The sequence below is a fragment of the Carettochelys insculpta genome, chromosome 2, assembly GCF_033958435.1.
Source record: "Carettochelys insculpta isolate YL-2023 chromosome 2, ASM3395843v1, whole genome shotgun sequence".
Classification (NCBI taxonomy): Eukaryota; Metazoa; Chordata; order Testudines; family Carettochelyidae; genus Carettochelys; species Carettochelys insculpta.
In genome coordinates this window covers 48,042,063-48,059,906 of record NC_134138.1, presented here as the reverse complement: position 1 = coordinate 48,059,906, position 17,844 = coordinate 48,042,063, and the positions used below count along the sequence as shown (strand labels likewise).

The window sequence follows — 17,844 nt, the reverse complement described above, 5'->3', positions numbered from 1 at the left end:
GCAGCTGCTACCCCCTGGGCTGTTGCCTCCTCCCCTCCTGCTGCCACGTTCTTGTTTGAAGGGGCCAATGGGCGGGCTCCGCCAGGTGTCTCTTACCTGCACCACGTGGGGAGGGAGGGAAGGAAGGAAAGCCGCAGGTAGAGCCACATCCCAAAAGAGCGGCTCGTAGCCATTGCGCGCCTCCCCAGGGCGCAGCCTGCGACCAGGTGCCCAACTCAAGCGATCAGCTCCAAACAGGGGGCGCCAGCCGCCCCTCCGCTGCTGAGCAGGTCTCCGGGGGGCGGGGAAGAGCCCAGGGGCTGCAGGTGTGCGCGGGGTGGGGGGCAGGTCTCTTCCTGTGTGGGGTGGGTGCGTGGCCGGCTGTGCAGGCAGCGGGGCTCTTGCCCTCCCCCGGCCATCAGCATGACGGCGTCGCTTGACTACCTGGTGGTGCTGTTCGGGACTACGGCTGGCGCGCAAGGGGCGAGGCTGGGCTCAGACGAAAAGGAGCTGGTGCAGCTCGTGTGGAAAGTGGTGGATCTGACCCGCAAGAAGGTACCTGGAGGCGGGCCCGAGGGGAGGGGAGGCGGCGGGCAGGGTTTGCCGGGCGCGTCCCGCAGGGGGCTGCGGGGGAGTAAAACCCTTGGCCGAGCAGCAGCCCGGGGTGAGGGGCTGGACCCTGCCGGCCGGGAGGAGGAGCTGCACTTCCTGGCTGGGGCGCAGGCGGTGTTGGGTGGCGGCCAGCTCGGAGCGCTCCAGCACCCAACCCCCAGCCTGCCCGGCTTCCCCCGGGACCAACCCCCCCCCCCCCCCCCCAGGCAGGCAGCCGCCCTGCACTCCCGGGGGCCGCGGAGGGGGCGCTGGCTGGGCGCTGACCTCTTTCTCCCCGGAGGCGGGGGCGCTGCACGAAGTGCTGGTCAGACCCGAGCGCTTGGACCTCACCGACGAGTGCAAAGAGACCACCAAGCTGGAGGCGGAGAGCCTGGCGCGAGCCCCGCCGCTGGACCAAGCCCTGCGACAGGTGCCCCCTCCCCCGCGCCGTCTGTGGGGCGCCTCCCACCCCCCTCCCTTCCCCCCCGGCAGGGAGCCTGGCCCCAGAGAGACCCTTCCGGCTGCTGGGTCCCCGCCCCCCGCCGCGGAGTGCCTGGCACCTCTCGGCCGGGTCTGCCTGGGGCACGCGTGCGGGGAGGAGGCAGGCGGGGGAGCAGCAGCCTCTGGAAAGCTGGAGGCGGCTTTTAGCTCCTTTCCCACTGGGGCAGCAGCAAGTTAAGCTGGGAGTGACCCCGCCGTGGTTCCCCCAGAGCCCTTTCAGTGAAGGCTTATTGGGGGTTAGTGCACCCCTTGAATTTTTTGTATTAAACTTCATTGCCTCTCTGCACCTGAGCGGGGTGGAGACAGCCACCAGCCTGCTTCTAATAACCAGGAGGCCCATAAGGTACTGGCGCAATAGTGCTCACGCTATGGTGAGAGCTGCACCCCAATGGCCCTCAACTCCCAGCCTCTGCCAAGAGCTTTAGTCTAAAAAGTTCAACAGAACTGGTCAAAGGAGGATGCTTAAAGTTAGGCTTGAGGCACCTAAATACTCTGGAAGGGCTTTAAAAGGTGCGGGACACCTGTAATCCCCATTAATTTACTCACATTTGTGATGGCTCAGCAGCTTTGAACATTTGCCCAAAGGATTTAGAGGCTTAAATCGGAGCAATGTGCCCTGGTTCCTGTTAAGAGCACTGTATAGACTTGAACTCATTTCCCTTTTCGTGTTCAACAAGTTTTAATGATTTGTAAGTTACAATGAAGCTTTAATAACAGTTCATAAATTTGTGCTGTTTGGTTTTTTTTCAACCTTCAGTTTAACCAGTCTGTAAGCAATGAACTGAACATTGGTGTAGGTACTTCCTTCTGTCTCTGTACAGACGGACCGCTTCACATCAGGCAACTTCTGCATCCTGAAGCTTCTAAAAAGGTAAAGTGGTTGCATTCCTTAAGACTGTGGTGGTGGTTGGCTTTTAATGCAGCATTGATCAGCATCTGTTTGCTTTATGATGCCCAATATGGCTGGTGTGTTCATAGCAGATTGGCAGGTTGAGCTCTCTCTAGCTTATTAGACTCTTGAGGTTTGTCAGTGTTTTCCAGTTAGTGGTACACCTGTTTACGGCATAGCGGTACAGCAGTTTAATTGCAAATCTTAATGTGGATGCTCTTATTGCAGTGTAATAAAGCCTTTGTCTGGTTTAGTTTATGTAGCTTGGAAGCAGTTTAAGCTAAAACAGAAAAAGGCCCATTGCACTAGAATGAGTGTCCACGTCAAGAGTCACATCAGTTTTACTACAGCAGTTTAAATTCACCCTTTACTGTATACTGATATTTCCCATACACACAAGCCCTTGGGTTGCTATAAAGGGTTAATACAAGAACTCACTTGTAGGACTTGACAGGTTTTTTTTTGTGAAAAATTTACAATTAACATTACTTTTGTACATGTTGTTTTGAAACTTTGAAGTAGTCAGATCTAAAGATGAGCACTCATTCTTTACACAATACTCACTTTGCCCTCTGATAATGGTGCTCGTCGGTATTTGTAAGGAGTCAAACACTGGTCTGAGGTCATCTGCCTCACATTTTCTATAATTTGATATATGTCCAACATTACCAAATTATTAATAGACGTGGAAGTCCCCACCTGCCTTCTCAGTGCCAATAGAATTGCAGTGGTATAGACAGACCTCCGTTATAATAAGGTTGTCCCTGCAGTGCATTAAAGCACAGTTCTGTGTTTCAGGATGGTTAAAAACTAATGGTGTTCTAAGAATCAAGCTCAGATTTACTACAGTCTTCTGTCTTACATGGATGTTTTTGAACCAGGCATTTCATTCTCTTCTGTGTCTTATTTCTTTATGTGGCTGAAAGTATGATGCTAGTAAAACAGTAAATCTTACTGCTAATATCAGATAATTTGTTAATGTAATATTTGCTGCTACTATGTACTTATTTTATGCATTTCCTCTACCATTCAATTAGACTACCTCAATATAAGAAAATGCAGGATCTCTGAAAATTGTTTTTTTTGTATTTGTGAAACTTTTTTTGAGGGGAAGACTGACACTTTTCTATGTATCTGTACACTATATAGACCAATAGAGTTAAATTCTATTTAGGGTTTTCAGTTGTTGTTCACTGCAAATAGCTGGTAAGTTGAAATCTGCTCTACCCTGACTGTATGTTTAGTTTTATCTATAAGCTAGTGGCAGTCTGTGGTTTTCTTGTGGATAACAAAATGTTGAGATTAAAGCCTAAGTGTATACCAAAGCCAAACCTTGAAAAATTACTACAGGTTGCTCCTCTGAAAACTGGCATTTTCTGGTCCAGAAGGATGAGGGATGCTCCTGGACCAGAGGGGCAGAGCAGGAGGGCAAACCAAGCTGGCCTCTCAGTAGCCCCACAGAGGGCAGTAGGGCTGGAGCCAGAGGCAGGCCAGTGGGAGCAGCAAGGAATAGTGTGGGTGAGCATTACCCTCCGCTGGTCTGGCAAAATTCCTTGTTCAGGGTCACTAAGATCCCAGGGGTGCTGGACCAGGGAGGTGAAACCTGTAATTGCTTTTAAATGCCTCTGTCTTGGATGTCCACTATGAACCACTTTAACAGCCCCGACGTTCGGAGTGTTATGGCATAGGCAGCTTCAGATTATACTGAATGATTAAGAATAGAGCGGGAGGAACTGAAGTGTCATGAAACCACAACTGGGAAAGAAAAAAGTTTGACGATCTGCATAAGAGTTTCAGGGGGCAAGGTGACATTTTATTTTATAATGTAAAAACTGAACTATTTCATAAGAGCCCGGGTAACAGTTTAAAAAGCATGTTGCAGTTGAGAGAAGGACCTGTAGTTCATCGCTTCTGTAACAGGAAAAATTGCATCTACTTGAGCTGTGTAGTGCTGGTGCTAGCACACTAAGCAATTGCTGAGGGCCCTGAGCAGCTTGAGTGGGTGAGTGGTATTCACTGTTATGCATTGTGTGTTGGGGCGGGAATCTGAATATTCTTACTTGAGGCCCCCAATAAGATAGTACCGTCTCTTCCTTGCATTGGCAGCTGGGCACACGCTCTCAAAAAAAACTGTCATGTGAGGCCCTTCCCTGCTGGTGGAGTTGGTACAAGAAAATAACATTCTAACATCTGCAGATCTTGCACTTGCAAGCCAAATATCTGAAAATGGATGGAGTTTTCACCATGAACATAATACCTATTAATATTCCAAAGCCAAAAAGCAACTCTTTCCATCAGCACTCCCCCATATACCTTCTCACCCCAACACACAATACTCAGACGCAAATTGGCCACTGAATTGTCTATGCAAGGATTTTTTTCTTTGACTTTTGGAAAAGAAGCATTACCTAATAAATAGCTGAAAGAAAAAAGGAAGCTTATGATTACAGAACATACTGACTTTTCAGCGAGATACAAAAAATGGAATTTACATGTGTAGGCTATTCCATGCTCGTTAACGATTCTTGTCTCGGAGCTTAATAGCTTTCAATGAACTTTTTTTTTTTTTTTAAGCCCTTGCAAGGAAGTTACTAAATATCCATCCTTTCCCCCAGCTCAATAAGCCCTTCATTTCTGTGCTTCTGCATTGTATCAGTGTAATCACAATCTTCTATGTGCATTTCACTTAAACAGAAGCTGAACTAATTTTTTCAGACATGTAAAACAATGTCCTGGAACTCTGAATGAATCAAACGTCATAGGTACACATTTGGAATAGATACTTCCTTATTACCAGATAGTTGTATCCCTTGAAAAAAATCACTGTCAACACAATACAATCTAAATTGCATTCCACCCCATTTGCTTATTGAATCTCTTGCATGTTGGTGATTCAAAAGCATAGTTGGTGATGCTATTCCCATAATAACCTTTGTTATATACCTGTGATAGCCCACTTGTGGTCTGTTACCAACCACTCCCTTCTAGGATGACTTCAGACTTTCCAAATCTCTAAGACAGCCAAGTTTCTAATTAACTTCCTGTATTTTTTTTCAAGTTTCCTCCTCCTCCTCCTCCTCCAGATGTGAAATGTCTCCCCTTACCTATAAATAAAATACAATTTGCTTGAACTAAAAGGATTAGCAATAATCAGTCATGTACCAGTGACAGATTTCAGGACTGACTTCCCCTATCTGGGCTGCACCCCCCAGCCTACCTTCTTACTAAAACTTGGTAGAACACACAATTAGGGGAAAGAGAGTTGCAGTGGAATGCGCAGCGCACATATTCCTCAGTGTTTGAGATGTTGGACTTGTAACCAGGATACTTCTATGTATATAAAAAAGTTATTTTTTAGAGGTTACCCTGCATTCATTTTCTTTCCCTTGTCCAGCTGGGTTTGTGGTATTAAGGGATCCTGCCTTCTTCCCATAGGAAGAAGAATTAAACAAAACTATGTGAGTTTGTGCGTGTATAGCAATAGTGTATAATGGTGCTTATTGGCTTTTAAGTGAGATTAGCTGTATAAACTCACTATTGGCTTCCCTGCTCATTAGTGATGCATACATCACAAGCACATACCGACAAACCTTTACACCACATAACACTGTGGCTATATCTACACTACAGAGATCTTTTGAAATAATCTCTTTCAAAAGAGTGCATCCACACACACAAAAGTGGATCAAAAGAATGATCTGCTTTTTTGAAAACATGCCAAGGATCAAAAATGAAGACTGCCCTTCCCAAAGAGGGGCCCTATGGAGCATTTACACATGTTTTCTTTTGAAAGAAGCTTTCAAAAGGGGGCACATTTCCTGAAACGAGAAAGAAAGTTTGATTTCAAAAGGAACACTGCATTCTTTCGATTTACTTCTGAAAGAAAGCTTTTTGTGTGTAGATGCTCCATGGGCTCTTTCAAAAGAGCCCCTTCTTTCGAAAGAACTTGCTAGTGTAGATGCCACCTGTGTTGTCTGTATTCTAAAATACCAAAACAACTGTTTGAAGTGAATTATACGCTGCAAATAGACTGACTTCCCTTCTTTGAATATGCCCAGTCTATATACAATTTAAAATGTGTTCTACAAGTTTCCTTGGCTCTGCAATTGAGCTGTTATCCCTCTGCTTTGACAGGACCAAATAATGCAAATTGGAACCAAGAACGGTTAGGTATATTGTAGTAATATGTATCTGATGTCACACAGAATCTGTAGTATTATTAATAAGGAGCAAAAAGCTTTTCCCTTTTTCAGTAAAGCAAACTAATATCTCTAACTAAATAAAGGGAACGGGCTTATTGAGTAAAAGATTGATTATATTCGTCACTGAGAGAGAAACCTTTTAAAAATGTTTGCTATAATATACTCAGATGAATGAAAACTATTTGGTTGCAGAGTGTGAAAATGCAAGAGAAAGTAGGCTGGATTCACCTTGGTTTACAGTCATTTCTGTGTCCTCTTACAGAATATCTTATTGCCTGAATGCTTCTACTCCTTTTTTGACCTGCGAAAAGAGTTCAAGAAATGTTGCCCTAGTGCGTCTGATGTTGACAAACTGGATGTTGCTGCTATGACAGAATGTATCCTTTTTAAACATTGTAATTTGGTTTATAATGGCAGCTTAGTACTTCTAGAAACACAGCACAGGAGTGTTCATAATTCCCATTTACAAACAGTAAACAACATTGAATAATGGCAGAGAGGTAGCCGTGTTATTCTGTATTCTGTCAGAATAAAAAAGCAGTCATGTGGCACTTCAAAGACTAACAAAATAATTTATTAGGTGATGAGCTTTCACTGGACAGGTCCACATCATCACCTAATAAGTTATTTTGTTAATCTTTAAGGTGCTACATGACTGCTTTTTCGTTTTGATAGTAAACAACATTGTGTCGTTGTTGGATATCCTACTGAACATGCCTGCTATCTATGGTAGCTGTGCAAAACTTTGGGATGCCTTACCAAAATTTTGAACAGCCTGTAAGAGACTTTGAAACTAAAGTTTGTCCTTTTTTTCTCTAATTTTTTTTAACCTCTGACTTTTGCTGTTACCAGTCACTGCCTTAGTGTCTTGTTTAATGTCAAATTTTAATAAACTTAGACCCCTCATTACTAAAAATACATGTAGGAAAACACTGAGATAAAATTTGTATGTTAGCAGCGTGCTTGTCATAGCAATTCTTTCATCCTGGTTGGCAGATATTAGATTATCATGGATGTTGTGAAACCTCAGTTTAATTTCTGGAGCATTTCTGAACTATTGTGCTGTTCAGCTTTTGAATAGAAAACAGGGTTGCTTTCAATACCAGAGGTTTCCAGATACGGGTTTCATGTAAATTTTCTGGAGTGTATCCTTAAGCTTGCAGTTAGGCTAGGAATCCTGTCACTTCAGCGTCTTCTCTCCATCTCTGGGCATACAGTGGCTAAAAAGGCTTTCGCAAACCGTTCTGAAGTAGCCAGTAGCACAATTAAATATAATTTATTAGGTGGTGAGCTTTCACGGGATAGATCCACTTCTTCAAACCAGATGGTCTGAAGAGGTGGGTTTATACCACGAAAGCTCACGACCTAATAAATTATTTTGTTAGTCTTGAAAGTGCTATTGGACTGCTTTTTTGTTTTGATAGTATATAGACTAACACAGGTATCTCTCTGTTACAGTTAAATATAGTTCTTAACCCAGATATATGTTTTTGTTTTTTGTTTTTTGTTTTTGTTTTTTTTTTAAATGATCAGTCTGCACTGGAGATAATCCATAGCAACAGAACCTGGCCTTCAAAAACGTCTGCTAGCTAGAATCTTCCTCTTGTCTGTCTCTGGTGGCTAGTCTGTTAGGCCTGCATACGTTTTTGTTTTGTAACTTGGAAGTAGAAAGCACTTCGCTCCTCGAATGACACAGTCAAAGGGAGTTGGCTAAACCTGGTTTGTCAGGAATGATATGAATTCAAAGTACTTGTATTTTTCAAAGCCAAAACAAGTATTGGTCAGGAACTGTTGGTTTAGGTTATGCTTCATATGTAAACACCTCTTGTAGATGTACATTCATTACCATGAAAGCTGGCCTGCCACTCCGTGACATCAGAGATCGTACAGCCTAAATAAAAATAGGCAATAATTGCAGTTTCTTGCCCATGACTATGTAGCAACAGTGCATAAAGTAGTTGCTGTTGTCAATGTTTTAATTGTGGAATCCAAAGCTTGAAAGTAGCTCAGGTGTCAAGTAGTTAGTGGGGGAAAAAAATCACTTATGCTAAGGGAGGATGTGCTTTATTTATCTCATGACCTTAAAGCAAAAATCTGGCTGTAGATTTGTTAAGATGCAGTATCTCTGCCATTTATTAGGCATAATGGTGTCCCTTTTTTTTTTTTTTTTACTACTCATCTCAGCAAATACGCTAAGTATTTCTTAGCAAACATAAGAAAAGTCCCTGCTTCGAAGAGCTTAGTCTAAAGTTTATTGCAGCATCCCTAAACAGTCAACAACTTGTGTCTTTTGTACAAAGCACTTGAAACAGACTGCACAGGTGAGAGTCTGGTGGGTAAGAAGTCTGATGTACCTCTTTCCACTTACCTTTGAGTACCAAAAATTCTGACCAACCACGGGAAGGATAAAGATTCAGTGACCCAAACTGTGTGTTACTGACCAAGACACAAGGGCATTCATAATATTGGGAAGACAATAATAAATCTTATGCTGAGAATTTGACTAAAATATTTCTATGGCCGTTGGCCTCTAAATGTCTCTTATGCCTACTCTGATCTGGGTTGGATGGCATGGTGCTCACAACTCCAGTGACTTACCTGAAGCTTAGTTATCTACATGTAACAGTGGGGTGTAATCTACTGAAGTTGTATGCCCCCTAATTGTGGGTGTTTTGGTTAATATTTGTTGGTATAAATAGCAGTGTAGCTGGTAAGAGACTAAAGCAAATAGACTGAAGACCCACCAGAGCCTTAGGTACATAGCTGCATGTCTAAGCTGTGTATCCCTCATCTACACTGCTATTTTTAGTAATGTTATGGTCCCATTGCTGGAGCCTTCCCTACCATAGTGAGACCCAGGCCAGGGTGAGATGGTGGGGAAAGGTTCCAGCCATGGGGCATGGCTGAAGCCTTTCCCTGCTGCATCCCACCAGCACCATTTATTGCCGTGGTATAGCTACCACCCGCAGAGTACACAAGGCCTGTATTGTAGCTCTCATTGCTACTTTCCCCAGTGGAATTTCAACAAAACAGCCTATTGTATACCTGAGCTATGAACTGAATAGATAAGTTGCACATCTCTCTCTCTCTCTGAACATAAAATTTTAGTCACTTGTTTGGGAGGGGAGTGGCAGTGTTGTCTCTGGTGCCTGATTATTTGACTGATTTGTAGGGCTGTCTGCATTGTCGACTTCTCATTGTGAACCTGTGCTGTTCTGTTTACATGAAGAAATGGCTAAAATAGTCATGTCTGTGTTTGCTTCATTTGGCTGGAGAATGGATTTTGTTCTGGTGGTGGTGTTTCTTTTGTGTAACTGGCTTAATTAGTTACAGAGTGGCCTTTCTCATCTGTCATTTTTTGTCAGACTGGGATAGTGTTTGTGTTCTTAAAATAGTGGTAGAAACTGGTAAAAACGTTTTGCATATAATCATTTCCTGTTGTTGGGAAAATAGTGTAGAAGTTGCTTGCTTATGACACCAATGTCATTAATTGATGGCTGGTAACTCTGCAAAATAGTTTCAATAAACAATTAAACAACTTCTCCATTCTCATTACCAACTTACAGTCACATTTCTCTGAAAGAATTGGTACCATTAGGCTCTTCCTTTCAAATAAGAGCAAGTTGTGTCATAAAGGTAGGCAGACTCTGGGGGGGAAAAAAGGGACCACAAATTTGAAATAGGCCTTTAAAGGAAAAGCCAGAGCTGTTGAATGTGAAGTCGTTGGAAATGAAACTTCAAAAATGTTGCATACTCTTGTAGAATTTACCCAGTCTCTCTGCTCTTAAAGCAGTGGATTATCTTCCATTTGGTAAGGGGAGAGGGGGCACAGTCTGAATATATCAGGCAAATACTCTAATCCAAATTCTCTGTTGTCCTGATCTTTCTTTGCCTCAATTATCCCCATTTTATAGATTGGTGGGAGACTCTTTTGAGAGGAGATATGACATCTGTGGAAGTAAGAGAACTGTGTGGTAATATTATTACTAAGAATGGTACCTTTGTGCATTCTCACGAGTGTGGCTGCACTTGATACAGGATAATGGACAATTTAACCTTGTGTGGGTGACTTGTATAACACACTTGAGTAAGACAATGTGATGTGGTGGTGGTGGTTAGTATATTCATTGTCTCTCTTCAGCTAACCATAAGTAGGCTCATGTTAAACAGCGTTTTATGATGCTTGCTCACATTTTTTTCCAGGGAAGGCAACTTCTTGTGAAAACAGTACAGAGATATTAAACTGAATGAATAGCTGGGTAGCTTAATTTGCTTTTAGAGCACATTTATAACCAATGTCATCAGCTAAAAATACCCAAAGTGTCTGGTTTGGGGAAAAAAAAAAAGTGTAGTGGTGGGGTGGGAAATTCAGGTTTAAAAAATTCTAATCCGTGCAGGGGAAGCACTCTTTCTCCTCACTTTCCCCAGTGGAAATGCAAAGTATTTCTCTTTAAAACAAGAATGGCTGCTGTGATGCGAAGGAAGGGAAATAGAGATGGTACTTTTAGAGCACCAATTCAAGGATTTGAGGAAGAACAGGTACTGCCTACCTAGGAATCTCTCTTAGACGTCTCTTCTGCCAGTTTTATTAGGGAATCAAGCAATGTTTTGCTGTGTTGTGGCAAACTTTTTTTTTTAACATGAACTGAGAGAGATAATTAGTGTAACAATAACAGGAAAATTTAATTCCACAGAAAAGCCATAAGAGAAGTGAGCACATTCCTGCTAAGAAAGAGACTCCTGATTTTAATCAGCGAATTTTGTTCAACTCATGCAACTATACAGAAGGCCAGGGCGTGTTTGTTTTGCACCTCTGTACCTCTCTAATTCACTGCACTTCTTGATTTGAAAAGCTTGCTAAGCCAGTTTTCATTGTTGTGAATGCCTTGCGGGTGAAATGAATAAAGCTTGCATGACTATTCCTAGATCATACTCCTTTGCCCAAAGATCAGGCGTGCCATTAAATGGCAAGTAAATGAAGGTTATAACTGGAGCAAGAATAGCTCTCTTGCTTCTTTCTGGGCTTAGTGGGAGGAGGACTTGCTTACCTGAGAAATATATGTTGAAGAGTAAGCAGTCTAATACTTTGAAAAAACCATCTTGTTGTTGCTCTGTGAATCTGGGATATAAAAATATATGAAACAATGAAAAATCAGTACATGATGAATGTAATCTGGATATCATAGTGGCAGAAATGGTGTTTGAAAGCTGTACATAGTTGTGCTTCATCTAATGCTACGTAGTAACTAGAAACTCAGTTTTCAGAGAGGTTTTCGTCTTAAATAGTCTCCTCACCCATGCAAGTTATCTATTCATAACATTTATTGTGGTAGTGCCTAGAGACCACCCACGATTAAAATGTATAGTGCTAGGCTCATTATTTTAGCTTTAAAAAATTAAATGTCCAAGTCTAGGTTGGTGATGCAATTAATTGGTTCAGATGGCGTGGAATGGGTAGCAGCAACAGTGCCAATTAAAAGCATTTTGGAGCCCTGTACCCTTCTAGGAGTGGAGCCAGGAGGTACTTGAGTGGAGTTTTGAACTGGCATATGGCAGGAGTAAGCAACCAATATAGCAAGAGCCATTTTTTAATTTAGTAAAAATGCAGTAATTCAAGAGCTGCAATGCACCTCAGTATGAGATGGTCCTTAATAAATAACATCAAATTGTACTTTTTGTAACCCCTGTTTGAAGAACAGCACAATCACAAGGCTTTGTAAAGCAGTACATGTTTACTGCAGGGCATTCACAAACTCTCTAAATATTCTGTTTTGTCACTGTGTGGGTGTGGGTGCGGGTGCGCGCGCATGCGCGCTCCTATCTTCCCAATGTTTACTCCTGAATACACTTTAACTATGCCAGTTTTACTTCACATTTAATTTCAATTTTTTCTTAAAATGCATGTTCCCCTTCACAGCTGGAATGCCGCAAGGTTCCTTTTGATTTTGAAAATGAAGACTTTATTAGCAACGTGATCAAAACACAGATGCAGTAGCATCCCACAATGCGCTGCACGTATTAAAGGGGGAGATTTGTTTCAAAATCACATTGTTTGCTAATTATGTATGAGTTGTTCATTGTTAGGCTTTTAGGTGATCACTGTTCATCAACAGTAATCAGGAGGGGTTTTTTCTTTTGCAATTAGTGTTGGGAGCCACAAAAGTCCTTAAAGAGGTGTGTATGTGGCTCTGGAGCTGCAGGTTGCAGAGCCTGGGCACATAGGGTCACAGTGCCACTCAATTTTGGCCTGTCTGCCCCTCTGTCAGGGAGGGAGCAGTTGGGCTAAATTTGAGGGAGAATTGGTGTGACATGGAGTGCAGAGTTGCAGGTCCAATTATTTGTCTCTCCCTTCTGCCCCTTGGGCCCTTGGTAAGGGAACAGGACAGTAGTCCCTCAAGTTACACGAGGGTTGCTTTCCCACGCACCCGCATATAATTCAAATTTTGCATGAGTTGATGGGGATGGCTTTTTTCCCTGGCGGAACATACGTTCCGCAGCCGGGGAAGCAGCAGGAGCTCCTTTTCAAAGGTAAGTCATGGGGTTGGGGAAGGTTAAGCCTGGCGGAGGGTTGGGGCCATGGGAGGGGGTTGGGGGGGGGTTAAGCCTGGGTTGGGGTACGAGGGTGAGGGGTTACATTGATCTGGGGCTGTCGGGGGGTGGGGGGGGACAGGACTGAACAACGGGGTGGGGGTTGAACTGGGGAGGGAGTGGTGAGCCAGGGCCACATGGTGGGGTTTGAACTGGGGCGGTGAGGGGGTTGAACCAGAGCCATGCCTGGGGGCGTCGAGCCAAGCCCCATGGGGTTTGAACTGGGGGGGTGGTGGTGGTGAGCTGGAGCTGTGGCTGTGCATGCGCGGTGAGCCAGGCTGCCGGGTGTTTGAACCAGGGTGGGGGGGTGTTGTTGAGCCAGCCTGGCGGGAGTGGGATCTTGAGTTGCAATGAAAGTTAACTTCTGTTAATGCGAGCTAGGCACAACTTGAAATTGCGCATTTTGAGGGTTTACTGTACATTAGTTGACCTGAATTTGAGCAGATGGACCACTGGAAGATGTGTGTGACATTGTTGAAGCATTTCATAGCTGGCGGTCTCTTTCAGCAGTTCCGAAAATTGTCTCTGGCTTCATCTTTACTACAGCAAAGATCAACCCTACCAAAGTTGATCTTCTGGAGTTTGATTTAGGACACCTGGTAGGGATGCGCTAAACTGAACTTACAGGACATCAGTGCCAGTACTCCTGTCCCTTGTTAAGAGTTAGGAAAGTTGACGGGAGTGAGCGCTTCTGTCCACCTCCCTTAGTGGAGACTGCACAGGGGCCCAAATTAAGTTATGTCAGTTCATCTATGTAATTGACATAGCTGGAATTGCATACCTTAATTCAACCTTTGGCTCTAGTGTTGACCTGCCTACTCTGCCACTGTTCATGGAGAAGGCTGGTACGTCTGCCATGTGATATGTGAGGGAGGATCAAAGCTGACCCTGTTCCAGTGAAACAAACCAGCAGTCCTGTATCACTTTAAAGCCTAACAGAATGATTTAGTAGGTGATGAACTTTCATGGGGCAGACCTGATCTGAAGAAGTGCATCTGCGCCCCGAAAGCTCATCACCTAATAAATCATTTTGTTCATCGTTAAAGTGATACAGGGCTGCTGGTTTGTTTTGCTAGAATACAGACTAACCTGGCTACCTCTCTGTTCCAATGGAAGTGAACACAGAGGTGTGTTTTGAGGGTACTGACATCCTTCCATCTAGCTCTCCTTTATTTGTTTGGAGAAACCCTAAGTCCTCAGGCTCCTGTACTGCAATTCAAACACCAGTGTTCTGGAAGTTAGGTTGGAATCTCAGTATATTTAGGTCTGGGAGTATTCAGAGAACCTTGTTCCCTCAACTATAGTGGCTTTTCTGAAGAACTATCATGTTGTGACAAATTTTGGGATAGTGGATAAGTGGCAATATTGAAAGCCCTGTGGGACAAGCTAATTGAAGAAAAAGGCAGAATGGGAACGGGAGACAGGTTCATTCCCTACTACCATCACCTCCTTCCCCATGCTTAGTCTTACTCAACAGCTTACTGCATATGACCTCTCTCTACAAATGGGCCTAAAAGTAGAATGTTTGTAGAAACTCTCCCTCAAAGCTACAGAGTAAGTTGGTGTTAGAGTGGGGAAGTAAAATTCAGGAGTAACTGGCTCTGTCTTGTTTTTGTGCAAGTACAACACTTATATTTTGCCTCTCACTCCGGTTAAAGTATCAGTGCATCCGTGGTTGCCTTGTAAATAGATCCTGTAGCTACACTAGTATTGTTTGGAGATAATTTTGGACTTCCGTATGCCCACAGAGGAAAGGCTTAAGACTTCCTTTAAACATGCTCTTCCTCATCTCTACTATGGAAATAGACTGTTCCTCGAGGGGAATAGCTCCCAACACTTGGAGTGCAGCACTATCCGCACTGGCACTTCAGAGCACTGTAACTGGCAGTGCTTGGAGGTGGGGGTGGGTTGTGTCGATAAAGAAGAAGGTTACCGTGCAGTAACTGCCAGCGTAGACAAGCCGTTTGTTCACATTCTAAGTGGAAAGAGGCTTCTTTTAATTTTGTTTGGGTAGGGATGATATGAAAATCCTGAAGTTAAGCCTAAAACCACGAGGTAATGGTGCATAACATAGAGTGAGATGAAATTCTAGAGTAAAAAAATTATTTGGGATAACTCTTAAACTGATCTTTTCATTAAAAGAAAGTCTTTCTTCTCTCCCAGATTAAAATATTACACTGGATACTTCTTCAATGGGGGGAAGTTACGCAATAATGAATAGTGGTAGTTTGGAAGAAGTGGGTATATGTAATGAGAATTTTAATCCAAAATGTAATGAAAAATATTGTGTGGGATTTTTTTTTCTATTTTTAAAAAATTGTTTCTTTAAAGTTGTAGTGGTGAAGGCCTCACACACATTCAGAGCCATAACTGCAACGGTGATGTCAAAAATGTATATTGTCCATAGTTTGATTTACAAATAGCAAAACAAACAGCAAAAAGCGCTCTTAACTCTAAATCCAATGTTGTTGGGCCAGTTTCACAGCACTTCTTAAGGACTTAGCTTCACTGCAAAGTTCACTCAAGTTGTAAGCTGGGTGTTGTCCATTACTCAAGTCCCATCTGTACACAGAAACCCTTAATGTAAGTTGGGTGATACTCTTGGTTCAGGATGGCTGGCCCACCATGTGGTATAAGCTAAAGTTTGAATGAGCACAACTCATTTCTCTGCAACTCAAGTCTTATTTTGCAAGGGACTTTGTCTGTGTAGGATAACCATCTTCCAGTACAAAGATGTTGATGTTGAGAGCTTTTTTCCCTTTAATGTAGCTGCACTTACGCCAGAGATGACATCAGCATAGCTGTCACTTAGCGGTGTGTGTTACTTTTGTTTTTGTTTTGCATCTTGATGCATGTAATCTGAGCTCTCTTCCATACTCCCAGGTTACACCTCGCTTTTACTACTAGCTCACCAAATAAGACCAAAAATACAAAAGTGTTACAAAAATTACTATTACTGAAATTACTTTCTCATTTTTACTATAATTGTTAAATCAGAATATAAATATTCTACTTAGATTTCGGTTTGGATTTTAGAGCAGTATAAAGGGGTCATTTGTATGAAACTTTAGTTTGCTAGTGCTTTTTTTATGGAGCCCGTTCTAAAACTAGGCAAGTATCTAGATATGTTGATGTATCCCTTGGAAGACTTCCAGGGGTACTTTTGGGGTACATAGCTGAACCATTACTTTAAATAAGGGCTATATTTTTCCCTATATTATGTAAGGTTAACCATACAGCATAACTTTTTCCACAGTGGGACTGAAGCAGATTTGCGCACCCCCACAAGCTCTTTCTAAAAATCCTTACCCAACAGGAGGAAATGAGATCCATTTGAAAGAACTTGGGAGCTTTATGTAACAAAGAAAAATAGCATAGTAAGTACAATTGAAATGGCATAAGAACATGGGGGAATTTGGCTTGAGTTTGAATAGCATTCTCCAAAGATGGAAAATTAATTTAATAATTTCACTACTGTAGGCAGCTGTTGAAAACAAACCACGTCTGCCATTTCCTCCTATGAGAGGATTTATTCTTACTTTTTTCACATTGAAATCTTTCCACATGGAAGAAGGAATTAGGGTAGTCCTAGGTGTTACCAGAATTATGTGTCCTTAACCATTAGTATACTTATTGTATTTAATATTAGATTGGCAAGTACTTTGTTTTGTGCAAATAGGTAAAGTTGGAGGTGCCACCATTTCTGACTTGTATCCAAGTAGGAAGTAATATGCTAGATCTAGGGAGTGGAGCAAGGCATGACATGCCAAGTAATCTGCATTAGGAAGTACTAAGCAAACTTGTGTTTGTTTTTGTTTTTAAATGAGCTTCCTTTCACTGTTTTTAATATGGCTTTTCCTCTTCCACAGAACACTGTTTTAATCCATGTGGCATATTTACAAAGTTGGGGGGGGGGTTGCAATTATGATGAGATTTAAGAGATGAGACTGCAGTCTAGTCTGATTTATTATGGGAGCTCTTCTAGCATCTCTGCTGTCACTAACTATTTCCTAAATTGCTCTCATTTGGTGGTGGTGGTATGTGGTTGGGCAGGGTGTTTGAACTGTGAAGGCAACTAAATCATGAACAAGAACGCAGATTTAAAATAATAAATGTAAATTAACTCTAAGGTGCCATGGAAGCTTGTTGACCCATTTGCATTGTAGGGAATACTGTTTAATTATAAGCTCATTTACTTGATGGCTGTTGTCCTAACTCCAATTTACAGATTTAAATCTTGAGAAGAGCAGTCTGGCATGGCGTTTTGGAGCTTCTCAAGTGGAAGATATGGGGAATATTATTTTAACGCTAATTTCTGAAGTATACAGTAAGCAACTTCAGTAAATTTGGGTTTAGTGATTTACTTTTTCTCCCATATGTTGGGGAAAGATAATTTCTACTGTGTTTTGTAGATCACAGATTTGCAGATCCAGAAAGAGTGAACTACAGATTTGAAAGTGGTACCTGGTAAGTGGTGTGGTTTGTGGATTTGTGGGGTTTTTTTGTTTTAAAGTGCTACAGCCAAGACACACATCTAAACCCTGACCTACACTTAAAATTTCTGTGCTTTGCTATACTGGCAAGTGATTTTTGGATTTTTTTCACGTCTTAGTATGTTTGGAAGTTGCTTCCGGGGTGGGGAGGGGCGGGGAGAATTGGTTGCTTAACTGAGCAGATGGGTTGTAAAACAAAATCATATGCTAAGTATCCTATGCTGAACTTGCATGGTATAGGTTAGGAGCTGCTATCATCTCCTGAGCTGTGTTAATTATCAGTGATGATATCCTATTAAATGAGAATAAATAAGTTCTTGTGAATAATCCTATTGCGATTGGCTTGAATTTGGCTTAAGTGGTATGGAAAACAATATTTGACCAACATGAAAATGTATCTTCAGGTATCAGACAGTATGGCAATCAGTGTGATGTTTTTCTAATAAATTATAAATCTGATAGTGTCCTTTTTAAGTAAGGGTAGTAATGACAACAACCTATGAAACTGCAGTGGTGCTAATTAAGATGCAGATTTATTAATCGCAGTCATCTCTTTTTAGCATATAAGATTCTTCTTGGGGTAATACTACATGGTTACTAA

The 17,844-nt window shown here is 42.4% G+C and overlaps 1 protein-coding gene across 8 annotated transcripts in view; it reads left to right on the top strand.

Annotated features, from left to right (window-relative positions):
* The first annotated feature begins 347 nt into the window (after positions 1-347).
* The window catches only part of ESRP1 (epithelial splicing regulatory protein 1), a 52,880-nt gene continuing 35,383 nt past the window's right edge, over positions 348-17,844 (top strand). For 7 of the 8 annotated variants that reach the window (XR_012644164.1, XR_012644163.1, XR_012644162.1 and 4 more), the window contains exons 1-6: positions 348-534; positions 872-1,000; positions 1,829-1,942; positions 6,425-6,539; positions 16,979-17,077; positions 17,163-17,217. Coding sequence is in view for 5 of the 8 variants with exons in the window: in XM_074985695.1 (XP_074841796.1) it covers positions 403-534; positions 872-1,000; positions 1,829-1,942; positions 6,425-6,539; positions 16,979-17,077; positions 17,163-17,217 (644 nt within the window). In the remaining 3 variants the exon portion in view is untranslated. Of the gene's footprint in view, positions 535-871; positions 1,001-1,828; positions 1,943-6,424; positions 6,540-16,978; positions 17,078-17,162; positions 17,218-17,844 lie in introns of those variants that run through there. The other variant, XM_074985698.1, reaches the window with a different exon arrangement.